General features: G+C 51.4%; 1 protein-coding gene across 1 annotated transcript in view; it reads right to left on the reverse strand.

Moving 5' to 3' along the window:
- Nucleotides 1-390: 390 nt before the first annotated feature.
- TNFRSF8 (TNF receptor superfamily member 8) overlaps nt 391-27176 on the reverse strand; it is a 60828-nt gene continuing 34042 nt past the window's right edge. The window contains exons 6-13 of the mRNA XM_066270411.1: nt 26985-27145; nt 23494-23610; nt 18764-18916; nt 14538-14639; nt 14353-14406; nt 7518-7543; nt 3933-4137; nt 391-635 (exon numbers count right to left, since the gene is read on the reverse strand). Of these exons, the coding sequence (XP_066126508.1) occupies nt 391-635; nt 3933-4137; nt 7518-7543; nt 14353-14406; nt 14538-14639; nt 18764-18916; nt 23494-23610; nt 26985-27145 (1063 nt within the window). The remainder of the gene's footprint in view (nt 636-3932; nt 4138-7517; nt 7544-14352; nt 14407-14537; nt 14640-18763; nt 18917-23493; nt 23611-26984; nt 27146-27176) is intronic.

Consider the following 27176-nt stretch of genomic DNA (forward strand, 5'->3'; position numbering starts at 1 on the left):
GGGGCGAAGGGAGAGGGCATGGGGTTGGGCTTCACGGCCTCTGCCAGTAGGCTCCAGCCTAGTGGACTGTCTGATGCCCAGGACTCTGGGGCTTCTTCTCAGTAGTAGCAGACTGCAAGATGTCAGTCCCTGCTGTCTGTTTCTGTCTGTCTGTCTGTTGCTGCAGCAAACAGCGCCACTCAGATCCAGCCCCGTGGTTGTCTCTACTGCACAATCCTCTCCCCTAGAGTTGGGGTCTGGGGGCAGCTGGGTGGAGATGAGGTAGAGACCACCAGAACCCCTCCTGCACTGACAGGCTGGAACTCAGTGCAGGCCAGATGGGCCTCTGACAGCAGCTTGGGCCACCTGTGCCACCCCGGCCGCCCTATCGGCCCCAGCCCCGGCCAGGCCTCATTTTCCAGAGGCGGTCGTGGGCAAGGATTGCTCCTTCCCTTCTTCCTCCACTGAGAACATGACGTCCCTGCAGCTGTCCAGAGGTGGTTCTGTCTCCTGCTCCGGGTAGTGGGGGGCATGGTCCACTTCCAGATCCTCCTCCAGCTCAGGCCCTGCTGGCTCCACCACGCCCCGGCCCTCAGGCACCTCAGTCTTCACGGTCCCCACAATCACTGTGTCAGCTTTCATGATATAAATTTTCTCTGCAAAGGAAAAGCATGGGTGAAGTCAGGAGACCAGAGCCCCAGAGGATGGAGGCAAGGAGGTAAAGGAGGATCCAAGTCTCCGCTCTGCCGCTCCTGCTGTGTGGCCTCAGGCAGATGACACAACCTCTCTGATGCACAGTAAGCCCTGCCAACCTTACAGCTAGGAACTTTATGCAGAGGAGTTACAAAACGGCCCACTTGCTACTTAGAGGAGATGCTTATGATTTTCTTGGCACTTTCAAGGGGAGGGAGTAGGGAAGGAGAGAATGGGATTGGAAGATAAAGCAAGTTCTGGGGAGGAAGCAAGTAAAATCAATAACAACAGCACCTTCGAATGTTATCTGCAATTGAAAAATAAAGTTAAAAATAATAATAGCACCAGGGAACTTAGATAGACATTAGCCTGTCCTGGACACTGGTCAGGACACTTTCCACACTTTTGCTCCTGAATCCTCACATCCCTTCTGCCAGGTAAATGATGTATTATTACCTCCTGTTACAGAGAAAGAACCTGGAGCCCAGAGAAGGTAAATGACCTGCCCAAGGTCACCAGGTAGTTAGCAAAAATCCTAAAAGGAACTCGGGCCCCCCTGCCCTCTCCACGCCTTCCCACCTGCCTAAGGCAATAAACCTGGGGTGACCAACTTGTCCCGGTTTGCCAGGGATGCTCCTGGTTTTAGCAGTGGGAGTCCCCATCCCAGGGACCTCTGCAGTCTGGGCAGGCACAGACAGCTGGTCTCGTCCTGCAGAAAGCTCGGCCCTGTGGACCACACCAGCAGCCTGCGATGCAGACAGCTCTGGGCAGGGCGATATATTTCGGCGTTCATTGCTTACTGCCCATCTACCACCTGAGGCCCTCATCAGGGCTGTGCCTGCCTGGCACACAGTAGCTTGGCTTCTGTATGCCACTTGGATGACAACCAGCCCAGCCCATTAGAGGTGTGATTCCCCGGGCCCTCTACACTGCCTGCTGGTCTGCTTTGGGGGTTTCGGAGGCTCAGGGGAGCTAAGCAAGCTGCCTAAAAAGCTGGCAAGTGGGGAGCCTGGCCCTTGGTCAGGTCAGCTGACTTCAGGCGGCAGCAGCCCAGCTTCCGATGGCCTCCAGCTCAGGGCAGGCTCCCGGTTCCCAGCTGCTCAGCCCCGGGACTCTCAGGAGGAAACTTGAGAGCTGGGGTGGGGCTGGGAGCTTTGGGATCCCTGCCCCTCTGGGTAACCAGTTACACCCCTCCAAATCAGGAACCCCAAAACATTCTGGGGGCCCTGGACCCTGAAGCCCATTGCATAATGCCAGCTCTTCTGTTTTGGTTTTAACACTCCCAGGAAAGAGAAGTGTCCGAAATAGCAGCAGGAACTAAAGAGAAGGCTCAGAGAGAGAGACAAGCTGCGGGCTAGACCCCCCCTACACCTCAAAAGAGAGAACAGGGCCTCAGGCTCCAGCCACATACATCTTCATCAAGACCCTGCCTGGTGCCAGCAGGGGGGGGGGGGGGGATGTGACCAAGAGTTCAGGCCGGAGTTTCATCCCCCTTGGGAAGTGAACAAAGCAGGTGCTCCTCTGGCGTGGTGTCAGCAGGACAAGGGGCTCACTGTCTCTTGGGTGTTCTAAGAGACCCTCCAAGGCCTTCCCTCCCCACCCCCACTCACCAGCAAGGCCTGCAGGCCAGCTTGGCTCAGAGCAGGGCTGCCCACATCCCAGCCGCATGCCCCAGCTGTCCTGGGAGTCTGGTACCTGCCTCCACCACCCTCTCCAACAGCCCTGGAACCCCACCCTGAAATTCTGGGCACTGGATTCAGCATGAGCTGAAAAGTCCAAATTAGGGTTTCTTAGGAAATTTGAAGGAGATGCCTTGGGCGGTATTTCCCAAAATAAGTTCTATTAAAATTTGCCAAAGGCTGCAATTCCTAAAGTTTCAGTTTGGTACCAAAGCCTCTGCCCCAAGAGTTCTACCCAGCAGCGCCTCCACAGACATGTGTGCAATGATCACAAATGCTCTGCTGTATTATCTGAGTGATGTTAGCCTTCAGAGAAAACAGCAATGGAGACCACTGAGGCCCTGCCCCAAGGGGCTCACAGACAAGTGACAGGGCAGAGAGCCCCAATGACAGTCACACTGCTCAGTGCTGAGGACACTGGGTGGGGAGGTCTGGAGTCTGGGGGAGCACAGCAGAGGTGCATCTAGTCTAGACAGGAGAGTGGAAAGTGCAAGGAAGACTTCCTGGAGGAAGGGGCAAATAAGCAGGGTCCAAGGAACATCAGGAAATAACTAGATTCAAGGGAGTGGAACTGGCTGTCCCAGGGAGGAAGCAGCTGCCACAGGGAAGCTCAGAAGTGAGAGGGGGGCTCGGTCAACTTAGGAAACTGCCATTGAGTGGGAGGACATGTGGGGTCAGGAGGCAGGTGGGTCTGGTGGGGAGAAGGCAGCTCGTGACCAGCCTTGAATGCCGGAATAAGAATCCTGGAATTCATCCTGAAGGTAACGGGGACCCCTGGAGTTAGGGTAGGTATAATCTGGAGAAATGCTCTGGTGGTACCAGGGTGGAGGGAAGGAACAGAGGAGGCATGAGACCTGGGCAAGGCCAAAGCAGAAGGCATGGAGGACAGCTGAAGTTTGGGAAGTGCTGGCCTAGGTGCCCTCAGGGCCTGGTGGCAGTGCAGACAAACCAGGGCTTTCAGAGTCCTGCAGACAAGTCCCAGGCCTGCTGTTGAGTAGCCGTGTGCCGGGGAAAATCATTTCATCCACCCCCCACCCACAGTTTCCCCAGTTGCGAAAAGGGGAAGACACCATCTTCACAAGGTTGTGTGACAATGAGAGGTGACGTGTCTGCACGGTGCCCGGAATGCATCAGACATGCGGTAGCTCTTATGTCACTGTGTGTCTTCCCCCTGTCTCCTCTCAGGGGCTCTTTGTTGGGGGATGGGGATAGCAGATCACTTTTCTCTTTCATAGGAGCAGGCAGGGGCGCACCCCTTCCTTCCACGGCAGCCCACCACACAGAGACAACGTAACGTGGTTATCTTAGGAATCCTCATGCTGGCCCTAGGCAGTCACGATGACCGCAATGGCCATTTCATGAGCTGCACGGCACACCTAAGTACAGTTGAACACTCTCACAAAACACATCTCATGCTAATGAGGGCTGGTGCAAGAATCCAGCCTCTTCCTCGCTGGGCCTTTGGGACACAGGGTCTCTGGTTCCAGGTGGGAGCCTGGGGCCCAGGGCCCAGCCAGCACCCATCTGCCCATTGCCCGGTTGACCCTGAGTGCACTGGGAACCCCAAATATGCCGACTCACCGATCCTGTTGTTGGTATGCTCTGCTGTCACCCGGGGCTCGGGAAGGTCCCTGGGAGGTGAGGGGCTGCCTTCTGGACTGGCACCCAGAAGCGGCAGGTTCTCCAGGCAGGTCGGCCCCAGGTTGGGGCTGGTCTCCACGGCCGGGGGGCTCATTAACCCCAGCTCTTCTGTGCCGGGCCCTGCCACCAAGAAGCTCTTCAGCTCCTGTGGGCACAGAGGAGGCAGGTACTGATGCAGGGTGCCCCGACCTCCCTGCGGTTTCTGCACTGCGGGGCCCCGGGGCCTCAACTCTGTGGGCCCCAGCCAGGCGCCTACTCGGCTCTAGAGCCGCCACACATTCCCCCGGGCGCTCAGCCTCGATGGCCTGGCCCACCTATGGCCAAAGTTCCGGGACAGGTGGCACTGTTTTTAACTTGTTCTGAATAATAAGGATCGTGGCCAACATCGGATGTGTGTACCGCTCACACATGTTAACTCTCACAGCCACCCCGTGAGGGGACTAATATTAGCACCCTCTCCGTTTTACAGATCAGGGAACTGAGGCACAGAGGAGTCAAGTGACTTGCTCAGGGTCAGTAAGTATCTGGGCCAGTACTCGAACTCTGGCATCTGGCTCCAGAATCCATGTATGTAAGGACCAGTCTATAAGTGTTAGCTCCAGGCCACCCCAACTGCCCAGCCCTGACCTCCTGGGACAGTAGTCTGTTATGATTACCCTAAAGTATTCTAAAAATAGCTATGCCTTCAGTAGAGTGTTGGTTTAGTTTTTTATGTTGATAGGTAAGTACATAGAAGATGAAACAAGTTTGAGTAATTTAGAAAGTATAGCTACATGATTCTGAATATTCTTTTTATAACAATTTCAAGTCCAAAAGATGGAATTTTTAAACAATTTAGTATTAATGCATTGGCCCACATAGTCAAAAGATATTTGATTATCTTATGAACTGTTGAATACCTTTTCCATGAAATTTCTCAGTGTTGTTAAAACACCAACTTGGGCCTGACTTGTGGTGGCGCAGTGGATAAAGCGTCGACCTGGAAATGCTGAGGTCGCCGGTTCGAAACCCTGGGCCTGCCTGGTCAAGGCACATATGGGAGTTGATGCTTCCAGCTCCTCCCCCCTTCTCTCTCTCTGTCTCTCTCTCCTCTCTCTCCCTCTCCTCTCTAAAAATGAATAAATAAAATAAAATAAAATAAAAAACACCAACTTGTCTGACCCAAGCATATTTGAATGTGATCTCCAGAGGCGGATTTAACGGTGGGCGCACCAGGCATGCACCCTGGGCCCTGACTTCTGAAGGGCCCCGCAAAACCCCAACTTTACACTTTTTTCTAATATAAGGGGCCCAATATTTTCTTCTGCACCTGGGGCCTCAACTGACCTTAATCCGCCTCTGGTGATCTCCTACAATTTGAAATTAGACTCGTATTGTAGATCTATTATGTTTAAAAATTAAAGGACGGCCCTGGCCGGTTGGCTCAGCGGTAGAGCGTCAGCCTAGCGTGCGGAGGACCCGGGTTCGATTCCCGGCCAGGGCACACAGGAGAAGCGCCCATTTGCTTCTCCACCCCTCCGCCGCGCTTTCCTCTCTGTCTCTCTCTTCCCCTCCCGCAGCCAAGGCTCCATTGAAGCAGAGATGGCCCAGGCGCTGGGCATGGCTCTGTGGCCTCTGCCTCAGGCGCTAGAGTGGCTCTGGTCGCAATATGGCGACGCCCAGGATGGGCAGAGCATCGCCCCCTGGGGGGCAGAGCACCGCCCCTGGTGGGCGTGCCGGGTGGATCCCGGGGTCGGGCGCATGCGGGAGTCTGACTGTCTCTCCCTGTTTCCAGCTTCAGAAAAATGAAAAAAAAAAAAAAAAAAAAAAAAATTAAAGGACGGATACCTCTCTCCATGTATAAATGTTTTTGTTTTTGTGGGGTTTTTTGCTTTTTAAAACTTTATTTTGTGCTCGCTTTGGCAGCACATATATCTGAAACTTTCTTTCAACACAGCTATGCTTAGAGAAATACACATATATTGGTTAATAAAATGCAATTTTTGCAATTTAAGTTTACCTTACTCTAAATGATTTGGACCAAAAACTTGGTACATGTTTAAGCATTAAAAAAAAAAAGAATTTGCAATCTGCTTTATTTTTATCTATTACAAATGCATACAAAAGAGCCTGACCAGGTAGTGGCACAGTGGATAGAGCACTGGCCTGGGATGTTGAGGACTCAGGTTCGAAACCCCGGGCTTGCCTGGTCAAGGCACATATGGGAGTTGATGCTTCCTGCTCCTGCCCCTTTTCCCTCTCTCTCTAAAAATGAAGAAATAAAATCTAAAAAAGAAAAGCTTAAAAAAATAACTAAAATAAAGTGTATACAAAAGATTCTCCATCAAATGCTGCTAAAGCAGACAGCAAGAACCCCGAGAAATTAACCTTGGGTTTGTCTCTGAAAAATAGCAAATACTGCACTGTAAAAGTTTATAAAATCAGTGCAACAAAACATTGTTGTCATGTTTTAACGGTTTCACTGCCAGCTTACAAAGTTCAATAACCCGTGGATTCTGAAAAGGGCGGGGAGTGCCTATGTGCCCATGTGAAACCATAAAGGCCGTGTTAGTTATTATTCCATGGAGATGACAAATCTTCTATGTGTGAATGTTTGAGTTAAAAGAAAGTAACGGAAGATTTGATAAGTGAAAAACAAAAATGGGTGAACCACACATGCTTGAGACCCAGCCATGCCGAAGGCCTGGCCCTGCCCCTCCCACAGCTCCAGAGGGCACTGCCCAGCTCTACAGCTCATGCCACCCCTGCGCCCCTGGGAGGCTGGGCACAGAGCGGGCGCAAGGACAAGCCCAGTGGCATAGGGGGCCGTCCTGGCTGGTCCTAGGATCAGCGGTAACATCTGCAAAGACCCTAGCCCAGCACATGCGCACAGCGAGCACTCCACAAGAGGCAGATGAGGCTGGTCTTACTAGAGGCAGCTCAGGGTCGGCGCTCAGAGTACTGGCATTGTAGTCACAAACCTGGGCTCCCGTCCTAGGAGATCTGCTCTCCAGCTGCGGAGCCACCTTTCTGGTCTGGGCCTCCGTTTCCTCTTTTATAAAAATTGGACAGCAGAACCGACCTCTGCATGTTGCAAGGACTACACGAGATAATGTCAAGAGAGCACAGAGCTGGATGCCTCACTTGTGGCAAATGCTCAGTACATGATAGCTAAGTTTTATAAATCCTTGCTACTGATATGTCACCCAGCTGTGAGAATAAGACTCATGGAAGAGTGACAAGAAAAGGAGAAGTAAACACCGGCTTTCTCGTGACCTGACCACACCTGGCACTCAAAGTGGCCAAAGCCCAATCCTCGGTCTGGCCGGCCTTTCTGGAAGTCCCCCGCGGGCTGAGCCAGGAGCCAGAGCCTGTGGTGGGGGTGGGACTGCATCCTCGGCCAGGGCCTGGCTGGGGCCCCACTCTGCGCAGAGCTCCCTGCGTGGGGCAGACCCCGCACGGACACGCAGGGGACCAGGCAGCTCTCAGCACCCGATCCGCTGAGGAGTCAGATTTAGGGACTGGGGGGACGGGGATGTTACTTACTGTCTGGTTCCTCTGGGGCCTGGAATCTGCAAAGAGAACAAAAGTGGCAACTTCACCAAGGAGGGTCTGGCGTCGGGTCCTGCCCCACCCACCTCACATGTGGGCAAATGCCTCCCACTTTGTTCCCCAGGGGTAGCTGACGCTCGGGCCCTCGGTCTGGACACAGTGCGTAGATTTCAGGGTCTGTGCTCTCCTCCAGCCACTAAGCCAGTCAGCACACTGGACCCCTCCCCAATCCACCCCCACCCCTCCCACACACACAGGGAAAGGTTCGGGAGAGGCACACGCCCCAGCTGGAGCCGAGGAGGCTTCTGCCAACTCAGAAATTGGTCCACGGCACTGCCGCTACCTCGCAGCACCCAGGGTCAGCAGAGCTCAGAGCTCCCCAGACCACTGTGCAAAATACACAGAGAACCTCAACACAGGGCGACAGACAGTGGATGACAGGCCCCAAGGAAGTTTAATGAGTCCTATGCCAGACGTGCCAGAAGCCAGGTGACCCCGGAGCCCTTCTGGCTCAGGCCCCTCTCTGAGCTCAATTGTCTATGAACTGTGCTTTAAAAAGCCCATGCGACCACCTTGGAGAAAGACATCTGCTCACCAGTCTTCCCCCTCCCTGCCACCCTGCCCCTTAGGTGGGCTCGGGAGGTGCTGAGGCAATGATTCTCAGGGCACGACCTTCATCCTTTCCTCCCAAACCCCACCCCTCCACTCCAGTTTTCTCCTCGTACTGAGTAGGTCATGGCCAAGTGTAAGTGGACATGTAACCGTGGCCCAGGGCCCAGGCATCTGGTCTGTCCTACAGCAAATCAACTCCAGGCTTCACGGAAACACCACCATTTCCGGCTGTCTCACAGGTCGCGTGCGAGGACGCAGAACAGGCTGCTGTTTGGTGGGAGTACCTGACCAGAGACATCAGCCAGGGGTGCCAGTGTGCCAGCTATGTCACCTCCAGAACACTCTCCCTGATCTCAGCAGCTCTGGGGAACCACCAGCCCCTGATCCTAGCTGAGAACTCACAGGCGGCCGACCAACCACCATAACACCAGTAAATTGGGCAGACCGAGCCGTGTGGGCACAGGCCAGTTCAGGAAACACTCTTACGAGTCCCTTTTAAATGCCCATCACCAGGTAGAAAGTGTCTAAGGGGGAAATAGACCAGAACAAGGATGAAAATAAGCAGACGTGTAAAATGACCCAATTCTCGATTCTGGATTTAACACATGTGTGGCATTTACTTAATCTGATAACTGCTGTTCCCAGCAGAGTGGTCACCTGGGGGGGGGGGGGGGGGCTCATTCCCAACTGCCACCACTTTGAGAAATACTCTCTGGCCTGTGGCACATTCTTTGAAATGATGTCAGTGAAGCTGAATCCTTGTCCTTTGAGAGTGATTTTGAGTCTTACAAACAGCCAAGTGGGATTTGGTGCCAAGTCACAGGGGTGGGAGTGGGGTGCAAAGTAACAAGACAAAACAAATAAAAATGGTAAAACTCAGTCTCGGGAAGTACAAGGGCGTGCGCACAGGAACACAACTGCTCAGGCCCTGTGAACTGGTTCTGTCTTTCTCGAGAGTCTGGCAAGGAAAATCTCACCCTCTCTGCCCCAGTAATCCGTCTTCAGTGACACACCCTCAGGAAATAACCCAAAAGAAAACAGCAGGGCTGTGCGCCCCAGTGGTGGTATTTACAATAACCGGGGAGCTGCTAGCAAGCCAGACGCCGACCGAGCCCTGAGAGGACTCCTTCCTGGCAGGGAACCCCTGGCACGTTCCATCACCTCTGCCTGCCTTCGTCTCTGCCTGGAATATGCCATGGGTCCTGCCAACTTTGGAGGCCTTTTATTTATTTACTTTTTATGAAGGTCAGATGAGCTCTTGCAAGGGAAGGTGCCTAATGACCAGTCATGCTGAGAGCGTGTCCCCTTGATGAGATGTGACATATTGGACCTGTTTGGTCTCCAACCCTAAACTTATCACCCCAATCAAATCAGGAGCAAAACATTTGGCAGATTCCAGGAGGAGGACAACATGACTGAGCAGTCCTCCTCAGAGTTTCCAGGGTCATCAAAGATAAGGAAGATCAGAAACTGTCACTGCCCAGAGGAGCCCCAGGAGACATGATGACTCAATGTAATGTGGGGTCCTGGGTGGGATCCTGGAACAGGAAAGGGCATTAGGTCAAGACTAAAGACTAAGCCAATCTGAATAGGGGATGGATTTTTGTGGATAGTACTGTATCAGTATCGGCTTGTTTACAGTGACAGGTGTTATCAGACTAATAATGTAAGATGTTAACAATAGAGGAAACTGGGTGGGGGTAGATGGGGACTCTGTATTAGCTTCTCAAAATTTCTGTAAATCTGTTCTAGAAAATAAAGTCTATCTTAAGTCTTTTAACATTAAAAAGGGAAGGTACCCGGGCCCCTGCCTAGCACGTAGTGGGTCCCAGGATGTCGGCACTCTATCACAACAAAGAGATGATCGGCATTCAATACTGACTCTCGCAAACAAGCACAAAAGAGCACCCGTGTGAAAAGGCAGAATCCTGAAGGTACCCACGGCTGCTTTCAGCCTTGTTACAACCCATGTGTGTACTTTGGTAAAGCTAGGAACAAATTGTGCCAGGAACAGAGGTCAGATTTTGTAAGAGTTCTTCCCCTAAGAATGTTGCTTCTGTCCACTCTCTTCATTTATCGGTTTCATTGCTTTCGGAGTAACTATGATCTTCTCGTAAATGCTTCCAGCACCGCAGGACACGAGTCCAGGGACATGCTGGGCATCAGTGACCCTCCTGGGACAGTGCAGGGTATCCTGGGGCTGCCCTGAGGCCACGGTAGCTGAGCGCATGCGTTCTGACTTGTAAATCATCTGTGTTTAATCCCCAGTGCTCTCCCTTTCAGTCCCATGCTCTCTCTGGCCTGAGCTCCCAGCTGCTGCAGGAAGTAGAACAGACCCAAGGAAAGGGTTTGGCACAGAGGTTCAGCCAGGCTTTGGCAACCGACACTCCTTGATCGGATTCCCCGGGCTCTTAGGAAAGCCGGTGGGCCCCCGGGGGAGGGGCGGAGGAAAGTACAAGCTAAGCTGGGAACATCTGAGAGTAACGAAGCGCTTCAGACACAAAAGAATGGGGATAAAAGGACACAGGAGCCAGCCTGAAGTGGCCCCCTTCGAACCTAACCCGGGGACAATTTGAACATCAGACTAAATAATGATGTTAGCAGAATAAAATAGGAATCCATGAGTCATATGTTAAGTACATGAACGAAGAAAAGGAAAGTCTGACGAGGAAGGTTATTCACACAGACTCACAGTACCTCCCTTCAGAATACTTAGCAATTTCAAGGGGGAAAGGGCAAGTTCACGGTGGAGAAACCCGCCAGACACCACCTTGATCAAGCCCCCAATGTGAACACCACCAGGAAAGGGACAGAAAGAAACCCAGGGCTGGGGGGGAAGGGACGGATGCTACAAAGGACAGCTCAGTGTCAGGCCTGGGCTCTTCCCCACCAGACGCACCACCTGAACCCGGTAGTAAAGAGACATCAAAGCCAAGGTGAGGGGCATCTACGAAACCACTGCTTGAACCTGCCAAGGTGGCGAGGTCGCGAACATGAAGGAAGAGACCAGAACTGACCTGGAATCATGGAGACATGACAACCAAATGCAACACAAGATTCCGACCTGAACTCTATTGCTGTAACGGACGTTATTGGGATAAATGAGGAAACTTATACGGGGTCCGAGAATTAGCTGGCGGTGCTGTGTCGAGGTGAACCCTCTGATTTTGATGGTGTTGCAACGGTTGTGTAGCAATATGCTTTAGTGGTGTGAAATACACACTGCAGTGTCAGAGACGGTAGGGCATCGAGTCAGTAACTTACTCTCCGATGGTCCCGGAAAAATAAGCTATTTGTTAGTATGCTTGTGGCTTCCCTGTAAGTTTGAAATTATTTCAAAACAACAGCATATTTTCAAAGTAAACCTGCCTGAATGTACAGATACAGGAATAACTTTAGTGTCCATTTCAATGAAGGATCATTAAAAGAATTGTAATCAGCCTGACCAGGCGGTGGCACAGTGGATAGAGCATCAGACTGGGATGCAGAGGACCCAGGTTCGAGACCCTAAGGTCGCCAGCTTGAGCGCGGGTTCATCTGATTTGAGCAAAGCTCACCAGCTTGGACCCAAGGTTGCTGGCTTGAGCAAAGGGTTATTTGGTCTGCTGCAGCCCCATGGTCAAGGCACATATGAGAAAGCAATCAATGAACAACTAAGGTGCCACAACGAAAAACTGATGATTGATGCTTCTCATCTCTATTCCTGTCTGTCTGTCCCTATCTCTGACTCTCTCTCTCTGTAAAAAAAAAAAAAAAAAAAAATTGTAATCAGTGTTTCTCAACCAGGAATGATTTTCCTCCACCCCCAGGGGACATCTGGCAATGTCTGGAGACATTTCTGGTTGTCACAACTGGGAGGTGCTACTAGTATCTGGTGGGTAGAGACCAGGAAAACTGCCCAGCATCCGACAATGCACAGGACAGCCCCTGTAGCAAAGAGTTATCCGGTCCCAAGTGCCCATCCTGTGAGGATGTGAGATCTTTTTTACAAAAATCTCACCACCAACAGTGAAAACAAAATTCCGGTTGTACTGCTTACTAACCACGTGGCCTTCAACAAGTTCCCTCCTCTTCCTGCGCCTCTGGTCCCCCATCTGTGAAATGAGGACAACAGCAGTAGGTGCCTCACAAGGACACCAGCGGGGTGCAATGAGATCACACATGTGCTTGGCAAATGCCTGCCACAAGGACACACACCACAAAGCCAAATCAACACAAGAGGTGATGGGTGAGCATGTAATGGGCACCTGCCCAGCTCTCCAATGCGCTGCTTTAGGGCACCGTGCGCTCCCCCAGCCCTGAAGTTCCAGGACGGGGAGGGCTGGGGCACACACTCTCATCCTACTAGTCTGTAGTCCCCTTGAGCAACCGACACTGGTCTCAAGGTTCAGGAGAGCCCGGAGTTTGTGTCCCCAGCACAGAGTCACTAGGAATCGTCCAATAGCCTGATCTGAATGTACGGATGGAATACACAAATGCATGCAGGCTCCTTCGCCCCTGCAGCACCCGCAGCTCCCTCTGTTCTCCCCCTGCGCGCTTATCCTGGTCTCACCTTCCTTCCATCTCATGCCTGGGGACCCAGAGCCCAGGCATCCAGACCCCCGGGCACCCACCGGGAGGGGGAGGGCTAGAGCCAGCCACCACTGAGTCTCAGGGATCGGGGTTCCCTGTAGGTCTGGCTTCTTCAGGAAAGGTGCTTTTTCTCCCTCCCTCCCTCTCTCTCTTTTTTTTCTGTGTGACAAAACTGCTATCACCAAGGTTCGTAGAAAAAAAATTAACTGACGGCAATGGAAATTCTAATACAAGAAAAATGTCAAGAAAGCAAACACGGGTTTCAGTGAGACACAGAGCCTGACAGCTCATGGAAAATGGCTTGAAACTATCAAAACACAAAAACCCCCCTTGTGGAGGGAATGCTAGCACCTGCTTGTGAAACTCATCAAATTCAAAACAGGCCTCAGTGGACTGTTTTTGTGCCCAAGTCAAAAGCTGGGCTACAGCAAGGCTCTCCGAGGGTCCTGGGGAAATGGGTGCACGGGGACCGTGCCCTGGCCTGGGGCTGCCCGTGGGCTCCTGGGTGCACATGGGGTGGACACAGTTTGGGGAGAGGAAGGCGGAGGGGATGGCACTGAGCCCACTACAAACAGAACAGCAATCCCAAGGGCCAGCACCTGAGTCCAGAAGTGGCACTTATCGTGTGGCCTGGGGCCACTTATCACCTCCTGACAGGCAGACCATCACCCCTCTCCCCTGGGGTTCTTGCGTCAGGCGACCCTATGGGGAGCCTGCTTTGAAACCACAAAGGGAAGCTCAGATCGCTCATGTCCACTCCTTCCTCTGTGGTCGGGGCGGCACACAGAGTGCTGAGGAAGACCTCGCCCTGCCATGCAAGGGGCCGCCCAAGAGAGAGAAGGCGTTTGTCACAAGAGGTCTGGGGACCAAGCCCAGAGACCTGCCTGGATGGGTGGGGAGGGCCGGGGGCTCTGGAAAGCTGCCTGGAGGAGGTGGCCTGGAAACTGGGCAGGGATCAGAGAGCAAGGACCAGGGAAGGGTTCAGAACAACCTAGAACTCAGGAAGGCCTGGGATCCCTGGTGAGGAACCAGGCCCAGACCCAGGCAGGTGAGCAGACAGCGGCTACACTGAGCACCGACGGCCTGCAGGCGCTCTGCCCGGAGCTCCACAGGCCCGTCGCTGTCCATCCACACGCCCACCCTCTGACATAGGCTCCCGTCCCCGTGTCACAGACGAGGAAGCTGAGACATGGCGGAATGAACTCAACCAAAGGGTGTGCAGCTTGTCAGCGGCGGAACCAGGATTCTGGCGCTCTCAGCCTGCCCTCCTGGCCCCTGTGCCCCTTGGCTGCCAGGGAAGAGAGGGCTGGGAGGCGTGGAGAGGGAGGAAGGAACAGGGAGGCTGGGAAGGAAGGAGAGAGAGAAGAGAGGAGTGCGGGCATCAGGATGCCTCTGCTGGGGGCACTGAGGAGGAAGGGATGAGACTCAGCGCATTGCTGAAGCTTCCCGCACTCCATCCCAGGTCAGCACAGGGCACCTCACGGTCCCCACAGGTTACATGCCCTTTACAGCTGAGGTCTCAGAGGAAGGAGAAGCCACCCAGAGGGAATCCCGGGGGAACCCTTAACCCAGGGCCCAGAGTGACAGTGCGTCCTTGTTGCTCAAGCAGCACCCCCCCCCCCCCCCCCGACATCGGACCACTTACCCGCAGGTTCTGTCTTGGGCTGGAAGGTCTGGACTGGGTAGCACAGGTGGAGCTCTGAAATGACATCAGGAGGAAGACTGGAGGTGCCAGCCTCGGAGAGGCTCAGCGGGCAGGGCAGGGACGCGGGCCAGGAGAGCACAGAGCACCCCGCCCTCCCCCCAGGTCCCACAGACGCGTCCACTCACTTTGCCGAATGCACTTCCAGCAGGCCCTCCGGTGGCACAGGAGGAAGGAGCCGGGGCTGATGACCGCCACCAGTGCCACGAGCACCCAGAACAACACGGGCCCTGGAACACAGAGGGAGCCCTGCACTCTCCGCCCCGAGGCTGGTGGCCGCCAATGTCTACTTTACGGTGGGGAGCCAGCGGCCCTGCCGCCGCACCCGCACAGGGCGGCTGCTCTGTCTCCACGTGGCTGCAGGACCCGGGCCTTTCCCAAACCTGGGCCAGAAACCAGACACTGTGTCTGGCCCAGCCCTGACCCACCTGCCTTCCCTCACCTGGCTGCAGGAAGCCCATCGGTGTGGCGTATGGCGGAGGAAAGAGCAAACCATTGCTAGAGGGTGGGAAACTGAGGAGTCAAGGGGCCAGGAAGAGGGAGGAGTTGAGATCCAAAAGGACAAAGTTGGGGACTGCGGAGGAGGGCACATGTAACGGGCGTCCCCTCTAGACGGGAAGCCCCATCAAGACAGGCCCGGGGTCTGCTCCTGACATGAACACACTCAGCTCAGTGCTGTAGGCACCGTGACCATTACCATCTCTGTTTTACAAAGGAGGGAAACTAAGGTTCTCAAAGATCAAATAACTCGGTCAAGGTCACCCTGAGGGTAAACTGCAGAATTTCGGCTCAGGCCAGGAAGATGACTCCAGCACTCATGTGCTGAACTGCTGGCTATATTTCTTTACATTTTAGTATTTAACTTGCCTCTTTTTTCCTTTTGTTGTTTATGAAGATCAGCTAACTACTTACTGTTTCAGTGCATTTTTAGATGCTAAAAAGTAGTTTGTGCCAGATAAATGCTTCTCACACTTTCATGTGCAAAGCAATTTCCTGGGAACCATGTTACACGGCAGATTCTAGTTCCGTAGGGCTGGGGTGGGGCCCATAATTTGTCTTTCTAACAAGTTGCTGATGCTGCAAGTTCAGGACCACTTTGAGAACCGCGGACCTGAGACCTACTGCCAGCTAGTGCCCAATACTAGAACTGCAGGACCTAGAATGAAGGACTGCAAGGAGCCCATGAGGAGCTGCGAGCTACATACCACCCTGCATGTTGGTGTCTGCTATTAGTTTTACACAGGAGAACACTGGGGCTCAAAGGCATTAAGCAACTAGTCAAGGTCATAAAATCACTCACCAAATACTTTCTGAATAGCAATTATGGGCCATGGGGAGGAAGCTGTGAATGAAATCCCTGCTCACAAGAATTAAGAAATAATCACTAGCCTGACTGGTTGGGTGGTACAGTGGATAGAGTGTCAACCTGGGACACTGAGGACCCTGGTTCAAAACCCCAAGGCGCCGGCTTGAGCACAGGCTCCCCAGTTTGAGCACAGGCTTGCCAGCTTGAGTGTGGGATCATAGACATGACCCCATGGTCGCTGGCTTGAGCCCAAGGTCACCTGAGGTCGCTGGCTTGAACAAGGGGTCACTGGCTCAGCTGGAGCCCCTCCCCCAGTCAAGGCATGTATGAGAAGCAATCAATGAACAACTAAGGTGACACAACTATAAGCTGATGCTTCTCATCTCTCTGTTTTCCTATCTGTCTTTCTCTCTCTCTCCCCCCTCCTCCCCTTTCTCTCTCTAAAATGAATAAAGTAAAATAATTTTAGAAAATGTAAGTAAATCACTAAATATAGGTACATCTGTTATGTCTAAGTGTAGGTAATTTTCATTCCTCCTGCTCCGCCTGAAGTAGAGACTTCTATTCTGAGGTCTCCCACTTTTCAGGTGAGGTACACAGGGAAAGCGGGGCCCCGCTGTGGGTGGAGCACACACTGACCACGTTGGGAAGGGCTGTAAGAAGACTCAAGGCTGGCAGGGGGTGTGCACAGAGGGACTCAGCACTGCTGTTGACCTGAGGCCTGGAGTATGCCCAGGTCCCTGTTGGGAGAGCCACACCAAGGTGGTCATCAGGCCTAGGCTGGAGCTGAGAGGTCTCCAAGGGACTGCCTAATCTGGGAGCGAAACTGGCTCAGGGCACTACCAGATGTCTCAACCCACACGCCCTGCTGACAGACTGTGCAGCGGAGCAACTATAAGCAAATGCAGCGCAGACGTCTTTCTCCGCAATGGCCCCACAGCGCCCTCTGCTGGCCAAGCTCTAACATCATGCTGAACTGACAAGGAGAAATGCTTGAAGACTCTATCTAGTCCTTTAGAGCAGAGCAGGTCCTGTGCTTCCTTCGATAGCTCAGTTGGTAGAGCGGAGGACTGTAGCGGTGAATGGTTAGAGCAGAGCAGGTCCTGCAGGGTAAATTGTCAGGAGCTGAGAGGTAGTCGGTTGAAAACAAGCACGCTTTCTAAAAGCCACCTTTTGTCCTCTGTTCTTTTCCTTTAGATTTTATTTATTTATTTGAGAGAGAGGATAGGGAGAGGGGGGAAGGGGGTAGGAGCGGGAAGCATCAACTTAAGAGTAGTTGCTTCTCGTATGTGCCTTGACCGGGGCAAACCCGGGGTTTCGAACCAGCGACCTCGGCATTCCAGGTTGATGTCTTATCCACTGCACCACCACAGGCCAGGCTGTCCTCTCCTCCTTTACTGTTCCTTTTTCATAGCACTCTGTTTTCACTTTGTGGATGTAACAACTTCTTGAATTTTTCTGTGGGCACATTTAAATTTTGTTAAGTTCTCTTCTATTCCTAGGTTTAATCATTGCTTCAATTGTAGTAAGTTTTTCTATTTGTATGTCTTGTTATTCTTGGGTTTTTCTTGAGGCCTGAAAATCTTTGCTGCTCATCCGTATTATTTAAAAAACAAGAACAAAAACCCGATTACACTGAATATTCCAGTAGCTAGCAGGGCTTCTTCTGCTTGGTGTTAGTATGTCTTCTTCCCAAAGGGCCTCTTCCCTAAGCAGATTTAGCTGGGTGCTCTAGGCCTGCGGGTGGGGCAAGTGGCTGGCTGTCTTCACCTTGGTGACTGAAGGCAACAGCCTACAGACGGGGCACACTCCCCAAACACAAAGAGGGCTTCCCATCAAAGCGGCAGTCCCACACCGCCAGCCTTGGCTTCCTGTACACATCCCTTCAGTGTCATTAATTGGCCCAAAAGTCGATTGCTCTCACCAGGAGATAAAAACCCAGATACCACCTGTTCAGACTGGTCAGTGTTCATTGTATACCATTCTTAAAGATTTTTTTAAAAAAAATTTTAAACTTCAGACCCTGGCTGTTTGGCTCAGTGGTAGAGCATTGGCTTGGTGTGTGGCTGTGCCAGGTTCGATTTCCGGGCAGGGCACACAGGAGAAGCGACCATCTGCTTCTCCACCCCTCCCCTCTCCCTTCTCTCTCTCCCCTTCCCGCAGCCATGGCTCTCTTGGTTCTAGCACATCAGCCCCAGGCGCTGAGGATGGCACCATGGAGCCTCCACCTCAGACACAAAAACTAGCTCGGTTGCAAGCATGGCCCCAGATGGGCAGAGCATCAGTCCCAGATGAGGGGTTGTCAGGTGGATCTCAGTCGGGGCGCATGCAGGAGTCTGTCTCTCTATCTTGGAAAAGAGTCCTCTCACTTGGAAAAGAAGAAAAAAATAAATTTTTTTAACTTCAAAGACGAAGTTACGCTTTGCAGTTCTCCACTTCACTCCCATCCTTCATTTTGCTCACCTGCTCTGAGCCCTGAGCCTCTCTGGGGAGGTCTTCTGAGCAAGTTACCCCTCACGTGTCCCTCAGACCTCATGAAGTGAGTTCTGGGGTGAGCTTTCCTCCACTTGGTTTCATTTGTCATCTTCCTTCCATCTGATTTCTGCCTTCTAGAAATCTGTTGAAATCTCCCAGCTGCTGATGACCTGGTTTGTTCGTTTGTTTGTTTTTCACTGTCAGGGGTTTATACTTTTCTGCACTCTGGCAAATGTCCACCATCTTGAGTTGGAAGCCTCTTCACAAATGTTATATTCATCTATATCTGAGTCCATAAAACAGCCTTGCAAACAAGTCCAGATTTTCCCAGCCCAACAATTTCAGGAAGAACTTCTTTTTTAAAAAAATTCATCATCAGAATCTCTTATCAAAATGACAAATTTAGATTTCATGCCCCTCACTGGGTCTAACTAGTCAAAGGGAAAAACAAAGCCCAAACGTGACCCAGTTAAGAGCTGGGGTTGTAGACCCTTCGCCCCGCCGGGGGGTTGGAAAGGTAGAGCTACAGGGGCACAGAGCTCAGCCCCTCGGGTAGGGGTGCAGACGGCTTACCCTGGACTTTGGTGACCATCTGCGGTGGGACGGTGGGGTGGGCAGTGCAGCGAGCACAGGAGTTGGTGGCTGATGTGACACAGAACATGCCGGGTCGGCATTCACAGACGCGGGAGGAGTTCCATGTGCAAGGAGTCTTCTCCACGAGGTCACCTAAGGGGCACAGATGGAAGGATCAGGGATGGCAAGGGCAGGGGTGCAGAGAACCCCAGGAGGGAAGAGATGCATGTGTCCATGAGCAAATGCTCACGTGACCTTCTGCTGAGCTGATCTTTCAGATGCTCCAAATAACTACGCTGCGCGAAAGGCAGCAGGTGAGGAAGGAGCATACACTAGGTGACTCTGTTTATAGAAAATGCTATGGGATGTAGCTTGTCCACAGCGACGGAAAGCAGAATGGTTGCCTGGGAACGGGAATAGGATGGGCAATGGTGCGAGGGATAAGGAGCATGAGGAAACTTTTGGGGGTGACGGACAGTTTATTACCTTGACTGTGGTGGTGGTTTTACAGATGCATGCATATGTCAAAATGTATCAAATGGCAACACTTTGAACATGTGTACTTTGACATACATCAACTATATCTCTTTTTTTAAAATTTTTTTAAATTCATTTTAGAGAGGAGAGAGAGGGAGAGAGAGAGAGAAGAGAGAGAGACAGGGGGGAGGAGCTGGAAGCATCAACTCCCATATGTGCCTTGACCAGGCAAGCCCAGGGTTTTGAACCAGCGACCTCAGAATTTCCAGGTCGACGCTTTATCCACTGTGCCACCACAGGTCAGGCCCATCAACTATATCTCAATAAAACTGGTGAAATAATCCAGAGGACAGGGGTGACTGTGTATGGGAACAGATGAACCAAGACTAACCATAACCTTATGACTCTTTTTTAAAATTGATTTTAGAGAGAGAGGAGGAGAGAGAGAGAGACGGAAACATCAATCTATCCCTGTATGTGTCCTCTCTGGGGATTGAACCAGCAACCTCTGCATATTGGGACAGTGCTCTTAACTAACTGAGCTATATGGCCAGGGCAACTTGCTGATTATTTAAAACTGAGTTATAGTCTATAATAACTCCCGATTCCTTCTATTTCTAAATAGGTATGAAATTTTCAATGATAAAAAGCCTTTTGTTCTGTCCTGGCATCATCCCGAAGCACAGAAGTTGTGGGTTTGGTCCCCGGTCAGGGCACATACAGGAAGAGACTGATGTTTCTGTCTCTCTCTCTCTTTCTCTCATTTCTCTTTTGCTAAAAGCAATAAATAATTTTTTTTTCTTAAGCTGGAAACGGGGAGGCAATCAGACAGACTCCCGCATGCGCCCGACCAGGATCCACCCAGCACGCCCACCAGGGGGCGATGCTCTGCCCATCCGGGGTGTCGCTCTGTCGCGACCAGAGCCACTCTAGCACCTGGGGCAGAGGCCAAGGAGCCATCCCCAGCGCCTGGGCCATCTTTTGCTCCAATGGAGCCTCGGCTGTGGGAGGGGAAGAGAGACAGAGAGGAAGGAGAGGGGGAGGGGTGGAGAAGCAGATGGGCGCTTCTCCTGTGTGCCCTGGCCAGGAATCGAACTCGGGACTCCTGCACACCAGGCCGATGCTCTACCACTGAGCCAACCGGCCAGGGCCAATAATTTATTTATTTATTTTTGTATTTTTCTGAAGTTGGAAATGGGGAGGCAGTCAGACAGACTCCCGCATGTGCCCGACCAGGATCCACCCGGCATGCCCACCAGGGAGCGACGCTCTGCCCATCTGGGGCGTTGCTCTGTTGCAACCAGAGCCATTCTAGTGCCTGAGGCAGAGGCCACAGAGCCATCCTCAGCGCCTGGGCCAACTTTGCTCCAATAGAGCCTTGGCTGCGGGAGGGGAAGAGAGAGACAGAGAGAGAGGAGAGGGGGAGGGGTGGAGAAGCAGATGGGCGCTTCTCCTGTGTGCCCATTAAAAAAAATAAATGGTTAGGCCCTGGCCAGTTGGTCAGTGGTAGAGCATCGGCCTGGCGTATGGAAGTCCCAGGTTCGATTCCTGGCCAGGGCACACAGGAGAAGCGCCCATCCGCTTCTCTACCTCTCCCCCTCTCTTCCCTCTCTATCTCTCTCTTCCCCTCCTGCACCTAAGGCTCCATTGGAGCAAAGTTGGCCCAGGTGCTGAGGATGGCTCCGTGGCCTCTGTCTCAGGCACTATAATGGCTCAGGTTGCAATGGAACAATGGCCCAGATGGGCAGAGCATCGCGCCCTGGTGGGCATGCCGGGTGGATCCCGGTCAGGCACATGCCAGAGTCTGTTTGACTGCCTCCTCACTTTTATTTTTATTTTTATTCATTTTAGAGAGGAGAGAGAAAGACAGAGAGAGAGAGGAGAGACAGAGAGAGAGAAGGGAGGGAGGAGCTGGAAGCATCAACTCCCATATGTGCCTTGACCAGGCAAGCCCAGGGTTTCGACCCGGCCTCCTCAGCATTTCCAGGTCAATGCTTTATCCACTGCGCCACCACAGGTCAGGCGCCTCCTCACTTTTAACTTCGAAAAAATATACACACACACAAAAAATGGTTAAAGGTTCTATAAAAGAAAAGGTATAATCATGTACTTATATATGTTTGGAGATATTTATGCTCTATTTATGTGAAAATAGTTTCTGTGTCAGTGGATGAGACAAATGTGACATTCTCAGTGCAGACGCTTCTCCTGGGCAGAATACGCAGAGACCTTGCGTGATAGTGATGAGGGACCACACAGTCTCTGCTGGCAATGCCCTGAGAGCACAGGAACTGGGGGAGACGTGGGGAATCTGCGCAAAGGGCAAGACGGACTAAGCCAGTGGTCGGCTAACCATGGCTCGCAAGCCACACGTGGCTCTTTGGCCCCTTGAGTATGGCTCTTCCACAAAATACCACATGTGGCCGCTACCTCAGTAAGGAATGTACCTACCTATATAGTTTAAGTTTAAAAAATTTGGCTCTCAAAAGACATTTCAATCGTTGTACTGTTGATATTTAGCTCTGTTGACTAATGAGTTTGCCGACCACTAGCTAAGCCATGAGTGAGATGACTTGGGATGACTCTGGCTATTATCATCACTATAGTGATTAACATAATTAGGTGAATATAAGATGGTATTCTTAACACTCTCCCCAATTAATTCAGTTTAACCTATTTCATTCCCACAACCCTCTGAGATAGCACTATTATTATGCCCATTTTATAGATGAGGAAACTGAGGCACAGACAGCTTAAGAAGCTGGAGTTTCAAGTGGTCAAGCAAAAGTGTGAACCCCGGCACTGGGTCTCACGAACACGTGCTCTTAAGCCCCTCGCTGCCTCGCGGGCTTCAACTACAAGAGCTACAGGAGTTCTTGGGCCCAGAGCCATCCCCTGTTTCTCCATCCAACACTGTAGCTGTGACAGATGATATTTTTTTCCAAAAATGGCCAAATCATTAGTTCTAGCCCCATCTACTTTCCCAGATCTCTGGTACTTAGCCACCAAGAAGCTCAATATTTTTCCTTCCCTTGACTCCAGTGGGATCTGTGACCACCTTAACAGGTAGATAGTGGCGGAAGTTACACCGTGTGACTTCTAAGGTTAGGTCATAAAAAGGGATGTGGCTTCTCTGCTTCTCCCTCAACCCTCATTCTTAGAATCCAGCCACCAGGCTATGAGAAAGCCCAGGGTGAGCCATACAGAGACCGGTATGAAGAGGACCTGAAGCCCCAGGTGGCAGCTGACATCGACCCCCAGATCCAGCTTCCAGATGAGCCCAGCCTCCAGCCCTTTGAGTTTTCCAGCTGAGACCCAGACATGGTAGAACACAGATCAGCTGTCCCCACAATGTCCCATCTGAATTCTGACCCACAGGATTCGTGAGTACAATGAGTGGTTTGTTTTTCACCACTAGCTTTTGAAAATAATTGCTATGCTGCTTTAGTTACTGGGACAGTGGCCCCCAAGTGACGACAGACTGTTCTTTCCTCTGTTTAGTCTCTCTTGACTGAGGTCTGGGTTGCTGTCTGAAAGAGAACCCAGACAAAAGGCCTTTGCAGGTGGGCTAAGCCACTAACAGCCAGGGCAGCCCAAGCCCGGGTCACTGCCCCTGCCCCGTGGGGCCTTCATGGACGTCACAGGACACAGCTGGTTACGCTATGAGACTGTGGTGAGGGTGCCTCAGGGAAAACCCCTGCAGGATGTCAGGCTGCTGTGCACACGGCAGTCGCCCACTGAGTGGCTTGTCCAGGCTGTGCTCTCAGAGGCAGCGCAGTGGAGGGACCAGAGCCCAGAACCTGGTGGCAGACACCCTACATTCAGACTCCAGCCCTGCCACTCTCAAGAGCTGGTAGCTTTTGAAAGACCTTTGACTTCCCAAAGCCTCCGTTTCCTCTTCTGTAAAATGGGGATAATGGCAATCCATGCATCAGATGATGGTTATGAAAAATGAGACAAGTCTGAAACAGGAAGGTGGTTAACAAATGTTTAGTTGCAGGAGAGAGTAACTGAATGGAAGCTCTCTGAAAAGGGGGTCACCGCCATCAAAAACCCACAGTTGTGAGTGGGAGTGAGTTACTCGAAGCTGACTGTTCAAAACGCCAGAGAGCTGAATCAGGCTCCCGAGAGCCGAGCAGCTCAAGACCAAATTCAGGGCTCCCCACCCTCAGATTCTCAGTCTTTCCTGCAAGACCCCCTCCCCCAGCTCCCAATCCCTAGAAGGAGCCCCTGGTGGAAAGACAGGCTCTTACCTCCTGAACAGCTCACACAGGCCGTGCAGCGGCCATCCCTGTCCAGGTAGTAGTCCTGTTCACACTGCTTCCTGCAGTCAGCGGACCCCGGAGGGCACAGGTGCTGTCGGGACAGCCCTGGGAAAAGAAGCAGAGAAGCTCCAGGCCAGGCTACCTTGGCAAAGGCCTCACCTCCCCACAATCACTGAACCCCCCCGCCACTCCCAACTCCACAGCCAGCTCCCAAACTCTGCACAAGTCAGATCCATCCCCCAGAGAGTTACAAGGCTCAGAGAGGGAAGGAATAAGTCTAAAGCCACCCAGGAGAAGAGCTCTGAGCCCCCCTATACTCCTGGTTCCCCCCACACAACTCTGATTCATTATTTCTACCATGCCAGAGCCTTCTCTTTATGCCCACCGCTCTGCCATTGCCTTCCTCAGAACTTTGGTAGCCACTTTCCCTGTGAGATCAGAAATGAGGCAAGGATGCCTACTACCGCAGCTTCTAGTCAGTATGGTACAGGGATCCCAGGCTATGCAATAATACAAGAAAAAGAAATACAAATGGTAAGGTTTACAAAGGAAGATATCAATCTGTTATAAACAGACGATCCACAGATAATGCAAAAGTATCTGCAGATACATTATTAGAACTAAAAAGTGAATTAGCAAGGTGGTAGGATATAATGTTACTATATCCGAATCAATCAAATGTCTGTATATTTGGGTTGAACTACATAAAATTGTTGTTGTTTTATTATTATTTATTTTTTTTAATTTTTTGTATTTTTCTGAAGTTGGAAATGGGGAGGCAGTCAGACAGACTCCCGCATGCGCCCAACCGGGATCCACCCGGCATGCCCACTAGGGGGCGATGCTCTGCCCTTCTGGGGCGTTGCTCTGTTGCAACCAGAGCCATTCTAGTGCCTGAGGCAGAGGCTACAGAGCCATCCTCAGTGCCCAGGCCAACTTTGCTCCAATGGAGCTTTGGCTGTGGGAGGGGAAGAGAGAGATAAAGAGGAAGGAGAGGGGGAGGGGTGGAGAAGCAGATGGGCGCTTCTCCTGTGTGCCCTGGCCGGGAATCAAACCTGGGACTCCTGCATGCCGGGCCGACGCTCTACCACTGAGCCAACCGGCCAGGGCCAAAATTGTTGTTTTGACAGGTCAGCCGGTCAAATATTGGCAATGTCACATGGTTCAAAAAGAGTTAGGACATAACAGAAAGAACTTATGGGCAAGGACAACAGTGTGGTGATTGGTGGGGAGTGAGGGGCTGGGCTAAGTGGGGGAGGGAATAGAGGAGATTTGGTGATGGGAGGAGAGTTAATGTGTGGTGGCAAATATACAATACAGCATACACATGATCTACTGTGGAATTGAACACCTGAAACTGTAAAATTGTGTTAACAAGAGTCACCTTCATACTGTCAGTAAGAAGAGGGAAAAAGAGTTAGAACATGATATACTGAAAAAGATACCATTTGCATCATCATCAGAAATACCAAATACTTATAAATCTAACAAAAAAATGTAAATATCTCTACATAGAATAAAATAAAACATTAGTGGGAAAATTAAAGAAAGCCTGAATCAATGTAGGGTAATGCCATGACCTCAATGCTGTGACAGGCTGGACTCTTTCCAAACTGGTTTATAGTTTCAACACAACCCCAACCAAAATCCCAATGGGGGCCCTGGCAGGTTGGCTCAGTGGTAGAGCATCAGCCTGGCATGTGAATGTCCCAGGTTTGATTCCGGGTCAGGGCACACACCCGGAAGAAGCGATCACCTGCTTCTCCTCCCCTCCAACTCCCCTTCTCTCTCTCTCTTTCTTAGTATTCCTCTCCCACAGCTATGGCTCAATTGATTCAAGCACATCGGCCCCAGACACTGAGGATGACTCCATGGAGCCTCTGCCTCAGGCATTAAAAATAGCTTTGTTACAAGCATGGCCCCAGATAGGCAGAGCATTGGTTTTAGATGGGGGTTGCTGGGTGGATCCTGGAGGGGGAGCATGCAGGAATCTGTCTATCTCCCTCCTTTCACTTAAAAAGAAATTCCAATGGGACACTTTGAATAGTTGATTTAATTTGAATAATTGATTTTAAAATGCAGGTAGATATGCAAATTACTAGAATAGCTAATATATTGTTGAAGAATAAAGTTGAAAAATTTGCTCAATCATCATGAAGACTATTTAAAGAGCAATAGTAATTAAGACAGTATGGTATTCAAGCAGAATAGACCAAAAGACCCATGGAGTTACAGAGCCTAGCACCATTCACGCACATACATGACTTTTGACTTACAACAAAGCTGGCATGCAAAACTGTGGGGAAAGGACAATTCATTAAATAAATGGTGTTCGTTCAACTGGCTATCCACGTGTCTACTCAATGTGACCATGGCCTCCCACCACACTCAAGCCAAGGTCAATGGCAGAGCTACACAGGAAAGGCGAAACAATAATGACCCTGGACAATAAGCGCAGGCACTCTCTGAGACTCACAAAGCAGAACGGACCAAGCACTGATCATAAAGAAAACGATAGGTGATCTGACCACACTGAAATTAAGAACATCTCTTCATTAAGAAGAGAATGAGAAAGCAAGCCACAGGGCGGGAGAAGATATTTGAGCCCAGCTACAGGATTAAGGGTTCAAACCCCAGAATTATAAGAGGTCCTGAAAATCAATTTTTTAAAAAGATCCCAAGGGAAATGAAAAAATACACAAAAACTTGTTTTTCTTTTTCTTTTCTTTTTTTTTAACAGAGACAGAGAGAGAGTCAGAGAGAGAGATAGACAGGAACGGAGAGATGAGAAGCATCAATCATTTTCATTGCGCGTTGCAACACCTTAGTTGTTCATTGATTGCTTTCTCATATGTGCCTTGACCGTGGGGCTACAGCAGACCGAGGAACCCCTTGCTCAAGCCAGCGACCTTGGGCTCAAGCTGGTGAGCTTTGCTCAAACCAGATGAGCTCGCACTCAAGCTGGCGACCTCGGGGTCTCGAACCTGGGTCTTCTGCATCCCAGTCTGACACTCTATTCACTGCGCCACCACCCAGTCAGGCAAAAAAAACCTTGTTTTTCATTATCCATTATAGCCAAAAAGTGGGAACAACCCAAATATCCAAAAACTGTTTGGATAAGCAAAGTGTGGTACCTGTGCAATGGAAGGCTATTCAGTAATAAACAGGAATGAACCAGGAGCCCCAATTTGTTGCCATGGGAACCAGGATGGCATAAAATCGACACCTGCAGAGGCTCACCTGTTCCCTGCAAGCACCAGCACCTCAGTGTCCGGCACACAGGGGGCTCTAAGAACTGCTGTTAAAGGAGTGAGTGCTTCCATCTCTACCCTGGTTCTCAATGCCTTCAGTCTGTCTTCTTCCCTCGCTGGGAAAGACCACAGCTCAGTGCCCGCCTCCCAAACCATCACTCACAGGTCACCCACCAATCAGACACTGTTGCTATGGGAAACAGCCCACAGCCTCTCTGGAGAAATTACCTGGATTGGGACTGGGCTTCCCTACAGAGGAACGAGAGTTGGGAGTCCTCATCACTTTGGAGTTATCTTCCGGGGTGAGGGGAGTGTCCCCTCCAAGAAGCATGGTCCTGGCATCAGAGCTTGCAGAGGTCAGGGTGGGCTTGGCCCGGGGGGTGGTGCTGCTGGGAAAAAAGCCAGAGTTGGAACAGACAA

The sequence above is a fragment of the Saccopteryx bilineata genome, chromosome 3, assembly GCF_036850765.1.
Source record: "Saccopteryx bilineata isolate mSacBil1 chromosome 3, mSacBil1_pri_phased_curated, whole genome shotgun sequence".
NCBI classification, from domain to species: Eukaryota; Metazoa; Chordata; class Mammalia; order Chiroptera; family Emballonuridae; genus Saccopteryx; species Saccopteryx bilineata.